This window comes from Nicotiana tomentosiformis, chromosome 8 (assembly GCF_000390325.3).
Source record: "Nicotiana tomentosiformis chromosome 8, ASM39032v3, whole genome shotgun sequence".
Taxonomy (NCBI): Eukaryota; Viridiplantae; Streptophyta; class Magnoliopsida; order Solanales; family Solanaceae; genus Nicotiana; species Nicotiana tomentosiformis.
In genome coordinates this window covers 32,101,674-32,107,874 of record NC_090819.1, presented here as the reverse complement: position 1 = coordinate 32,107,874, position 6,201 = coordinate 32,101,674, and the positions used below count along the sequence as shown (strand labels likewise).

General features: G+C 43.2%; 1 protein-coding gene across 1 annotated transcript; it reads left to right on the top strand.

Moving 5' to 3' along the window:
* Positions 1 to 825: 825 nt before the first annotated feature.
* On the top strand, positions 826 to 1,329 carry LOC138897271 (uncharacterized). The gene has a single exon (XM_070183235.1). It carries the CDS (start codon positions 826 to 828, stop codon positions 1,327 to 1,329), a length of 504 nt encoding a protein of 167 aa, XP_070039336.1.
* The last annotated feature ends 4,872 nt before the right edge of the window (positions 1,330 to 6,201 follow it).

The following is a 6,201-nucleotide window of genomic DNA, read 5'->3' as shown; positions in this document are numbered from 1 at the left end:
CTAGTGATGTCATTCGGGCTAACCAATGCCCCACCAACATTTATGCATTTTATGAACAGTATATTCCAACGATATCTTGATTCTTTCTTCATCGTATTCATTGATGACATCTTGGTATACTCTCGCAACCGAGAGGATCATGAGCAATATTTGAGACTAGTGCTCTAGACCTTGAGGGAGAAGAAGTTATATGCCTAAATTCTCAAAGTGTGAGTTCTGGCCTGATTCGGTGTCGTTTTTGGGTCATGTGGTATCTAGTGGGGGGATTAAGCTAGATCTGGAGAATATTGCGGCAGTGCAGAGTTATCCCATACCGTCTTCAGCTACTGAGATTCGTGTTTTCTTAGTTTGGCCGGGTATTATTGCCGTTATATAGTGGGTTTCTCGACCATTGCTGCAGCTTTGTCTAGATTTACCCGAAATAGTGCTTCATTTAGGTTGTCAGACGAATGTGAGGAGAGCTTTCAAAATATCAAGATCGCCTTGACCACAACTCCAGTTCTAGTTTTGCCTTCGGCATCGGGTTCATATACAGTTTATTATGATGCTTCATGGATTGGTATTGGGTGTGTCTCAATGTAGGAGGGCAGGGTGATTGCTTATGCTTCACGCCAGTTGAATCCCCATAAGAAGAACTACCTCGTTCATGATCTGGAGTTGGTAGTTATTATTCTCGCATTGAAGATTTTGAGGCACTATCTCTACAATGTGTCTTGCGAGGTATTCATAGATAATTAGAGTTTACAACACTTGTTTAAGCAAAAGGATCTAAACTTGAGGCAACCGACGTGGTTAGAGTTGTTGAAAGACTATGATATCACTATTATGTATCATCCCGGGAAGGCCAATGTGGTGGCCGATGCCTTGAGTAGAAAGGTTGAGAGTATGGGTAGCCTTGTATATATTCTAGTTGGCAAGAGGCCGCTAGCATTGGATGTTCAGGCTTTGGTAAATCAGTTCGTGGGGCTGGATGTTTCGGAGCCTAGCCGGGTTCTTCCTTGCATGGTTTCTTGGTCTTTTTTGTATGAGCGCATCAGAGAGCATCAATATGATGACCCCCATTTGCTTGTCCTTAAGGACACAATGCAACACGGTAATGGCAAGGAGGTTTCTATTGGAGATAATGGGGTGTTGAGGATGCAAGGTCGGATTTGTGTGTCCAATGTAGATGGGTTGCGTGAGTTGATTCTTGAGGAGGCCCACAGTTCATGGTATTCCATTTATCCGAGTGCCACGAAGATGCATCAGGACTTGAGGCAACACTATTGGTGGAGAAGAATGAAGAATGATATGGTAGAGTATGTGGCTCAGTGCTTGTATTGTCAGTAGGTGAAGTAAGAGAATTAGAGGCCGGGTGGTTTGCTTTAGAGACTTGAGATCCTCGAGTGGAAATGAGAGGGTATTACCGTGAACATTGTTATTGGGATCCCATAGAATATTTCATTCCAGTTGTGACTACCTATTCTTCAGAGCGGTTGGCTAAGATCTATGTTTGCGAGATCGTTTGTCTTCACAGTGTGTATATGTCCATTATTTCTGATCAGGACATGCAATTCACATTGCAGTTTTGGGGCCGTGAAGATGTATTAGGATTTGAGGTAGCACTATTGGTGGTGAAGAATAAAGAAAGATATGGTAGAGTATGTGGCTCGGTGCTTGAACTATTACTAGGTAAAGTATGAGCATCAGAGGCCGGGAGGTTTGCTTCAAGGACTTGAGATACCCGAGTGGAAATGGGAGTGTGTTACCATGGATTTAGTTGTTGGACTCCTATGGACTTTGAAGAAATTTGACACAGTCTAGGTGATTGTGGACCGGTTTACTAAATCCGCACACTTGATCCTGGTGGTGACTTCTTATTCCGCAGAGCGATTGGCTCTGATCTACATCTGAGGGATCATCTGGTTGCATAGCACGCCCATATCCATCATTTATGATTGGGGCACGCATTTCACATTGCAGTTTTAGAGGGCAGTGCAGTGAGAGTTGGGCACACGGGTTGAGTTGAGTATAACATTTCACCCCTAGACGAACGAGCAGTCTGAGCGCACCATTCAGATCTTGGAGGACATGCTACATACATGTCTTATAGATTTCATGGGTTCATGGGATCAGTTTGTATCGCTTGCAGAGTTTGCATACAACAACAACTACCAATCAAGTATTCGAATGGCTCATTATAAGGCCTTATATGGGAGGTAGTTTCATTCTCCAGTTGGTTGGTTTGAGCCGGGAGAAGCTATGTTGTTGGGTACTGATTTCGTTCGGGATGCTTTGGAGAAAGTCAAGTTGATTCAAGATCGACTGCGTGCGGCATAGTCCAGACAGAAGAGCTATGCTGATAAGAAGGTTCGTGATGTTGCATACATGGTGGGTGAGAAGGTTTTACTCAGTGTTTCACCCATGAAAAGTGTGATGAGGTTCGAGAAGTAGGGCAAGTTGAGCCCACAGTATATTAGCCTTTTTGAGGTGCTCAAGAGGATTAGAGAGGTGGCCTACAAGCTTGCATTACTACTTAGACTATTGGGTGTTCACCTAGTGTTTTATGTTTCTATGCTCTGTAAGTATTTGGTGATCCGTCTTTGTTGGACTGCACCACGGTTCATCTAAAGAAGGATTTGACTTATGATGTGGAGCTGGTGTCCATTCTGGACCGGAAGGTTCCAAAGTTGAAGTCGAAGAGTATAGCATTAGTGAAAGTTCGCTGGAGAGGTCAGCCGACTGAGGAGACTACTTGGGAGGACGAGCAGGAGATTCGGAGTAGTTATCCACACCTATTTGAGACTCCATGTACAATTCTAGATTCGAGGACGAATGTTTGTCTATGATGGGGAGAATGTAACGACCCAACTAGTCATTTTGTGTATTGTAGCCCTATTCCCTTGTTTATTGCTTATTCTATGTTTATTTGTGGTTATGTTACTTGCCAGGTGGTTGGTTTGGTTCCAGTGATGTTTCGGAGTGAATTGGGACACTTAGTCCTAAGGTTGAAGGTTTAAGTTAGAAGAGTTGATCAGAGTTTGACTTTTGTGTAGACGACTCTGGAATGGAGTTTTGATGGTTCCGATAGATTTGAATGGTGATTTTGGAGTTGGGCGTATGTCCAGATGTTGAATTGGAGGTCTGTAGGTTGGTTTGATGATTTTTGGTGAAATTTGGAAAATTGAAGGTTTGGAAGATTGAGAAGTTCCATCGAGAGTTGACTTTGTGGATATCGTGTTCCGAAAGTTGGAATAGGTCTGTTGTGTCATTTATGACGTGTGCAAAATCTGTGCAATTCGTGGTTTTGATATTGTTTGATGTGATTTGAGACTTCGAGCAAGTTTGTATTATATTTTAGGACATGTTGGTATCTTTGGACGGGGTCCCGAGGGCCTCGAGGGCCTCGAGTGTGTTCCGGATGGGTGTCAGACCATTTTTCCTTCATTGTGGACTACTGATATTTATGTATCTGGTTTCCACTTTGGCCAACACTCAGCCCCATACAACATGTCCAGTCTAACCACCTCTATAGAACTTACCTTTATGTTTCGGTGCCACATTATTGTCACACAGGACTGAAGACGCTAACCTCCATGTCATCCACCCCACCCCTATATGGTGCTTGGCATCCCTGTCGATCTACCCATCTCCCTGGATAATAGACCCTAGGTACTTGAAACTCTCTCTCTTAGGGATGACTTGTGATCCAAGCCTCACTTCCATATCAGCTTCCCACTACACGTCGCTAAACTTACACTCCAAATATTCCATCTTAGTCCTACTCAACTTGAAACCTTTAGACTCTAGGGCCTGCCTTCATACCTCCAGTCTCTCATTAATGCTGCCTCACGTTTCATCAATGAGAACTATATCATCTGCGAACAGAATACACCAAGGAACCCCCCTTGAATATGGTGTGTCAGTGCATCCATTGCTAGGGCAAATAAGAACGGGCTGAGCGCAGATCCTCGTTGTAACTCCATAACCACCGGAAAAGTCTCTGAGTCACCACCCATAGTCCTAACCTGAGTCTTAGCTCCATCATACATATCTTTAATCACCCTAATATAAGCTACCGGTACACCTTTCACCTCCAAGCATCTCCAAAGAATATCCCTAGGGACCTTGTCATACGTAGTAAGTGTAATAATCAATGGGTAATCGGTATTTATCAATAAAAATGGGGAATATTCACTTACCTCTTCAATTGTAGCCAAAACCCTCTCAAATATTTCCCTTAGCCGAGCTCCACAAGTCCAAAATGAGTAAATAACTCGAACCTTGTTTTTAACCTTCTGCCCAAGCTTTTCGCACCTGCGCCTCCATCCATCACACCTGTGGAATCACACCTGCAGATAAAACCATCGTAGGTGTGGAATTTCATTAACTCCCTGACCGTCCACTTAAATGAAAAAACATCGCACATGCGCTTATGATATCGCTTCTGTGGCCCAAGATATTTAAGCCAAGCTCCAATTCTAAGGTCAATTATGCACTTCTGCACATGCGAAACTGTGCTTTCAGCTCCGCATCTGCAGAAAACCATGCCCCCACTCCATATCATTCAACCAGTAGACTTCTTAAGATTATGGTACATCTTTGTAGAACCCGGGTGCACGCAATACCTAAAAGTGTGAGCCTCGGTCATGATTCTTTCTTGAAGACCATCCACATTTGGAACACATAATCGTCCTTGGTACCTTAGTGTGCCATCATCCATGCCAAGAAAAACAGCCATGGTCTTATGTTTTTGAATCCTCTCCTTCAATTGTACCAACAATGGGTCATTTTATTACTTCTCATTGACTTCCACAACAAGTGATGATTCAGCCCTATTTTGCACAATCACTCCTCCTTCACTAGAATCCGCAAGAAGAACTCCCAAACTAGCCACCCGATGAACCTCCTTGGCCAACGGCCTTTGATATGCCTCCAACTGAGCCAAACTGCCCATAGATTTCTGGCTAAGAGCATCCGCTACAACATTAGCATTCCCCGGATGATATAGAATAATGATGTCGTAATCCTTGAGTAACCCAAGCCATCTTCTCTGCCTCAGATTCAATTCCTTCTGTTTAAACATTTATTGGAGGCATTTATGGTGCATGAATATATCCACATGGACCACATACAGATAATGACGCCAAATCTTCAACGCAAATACCACCGCCGAAAGCTCTAAGTCATATGTTGGATAGTTCTTTTCATGATTCTTGAGTTTCCTAGAAGCATAAGCTATCACCTTGCCATGTTGCATTAATACACACTCAAATCCGATTCTTGAAGCATCACAATATACCACAAAACCATCTGTACCGTCTGGTAGAGTCAACACTGGTGCCGTGGTCAATCTTGATTTCAACTCCTGGAAGATCCTTTCACAAGCATATGACCATTGGAACTTAATCACCTTCTGCGTCAATTTAGTCAACAAAGAGGCAAGGGTAGAGAACCCCTCCACAAACTTCCTGTAATATTCAGCTAAGCCCAAGAAACTGCAAATCTGAGTTGGGGTAGTAGGTCATGGCCAATTCTTCACCGCTGAAATCTTCTGAGGATCAACCATTATTCCGTCTCTAGAGACAACATGACCCAAGAACGTGAAAGATTCAAGCCAAAATTCACATTTCGTAAACTTCGCATATAACTGGTGCTGATACAGGGTCTGCAAAACTGCCCTGAGATGGACGGCATAGTCCTCTCGACTGCGTGAATGTACAAGGATATCGTAAATAAATACTATCACAAAAGAGTCGAGGAACGACATGAAAACTCAGTTCATAAGATCCATGAAAGCTGCCGGGGCATTTGTTAGCCCAAAAGACATTACAAGAAATTCAAAGTGCCCATACCAGGTCCTGAAAGCTATTTTCGGAATATCCTGCTTCTCTGATCTTCAATTGGTTATACACGGATCTTAAATTAATCTTGGAGAAGTACTTAGCCCCTTGCAATTGGTCAAACAAGTCATCTATCCTTGGCAATGGGTATTTATTCTTGATCGTGAACTTGTTGAGTTGTCGATAGTCAATGCACATTCTCAGTGACCCATCTTTCTTTCTTATAAAAAGGACTGGTGCGCCCCAAGGCTACACACTCGGCCGGATGAAACCCTTCTCTAACAAATCCTTCAATTGTTCCTTTAGCTCTTTCAATTCTGGCGGTTCCATTCCGTAGGACGGAATTGATATAGGTTGTGTTCTTGGCATCACATCAATC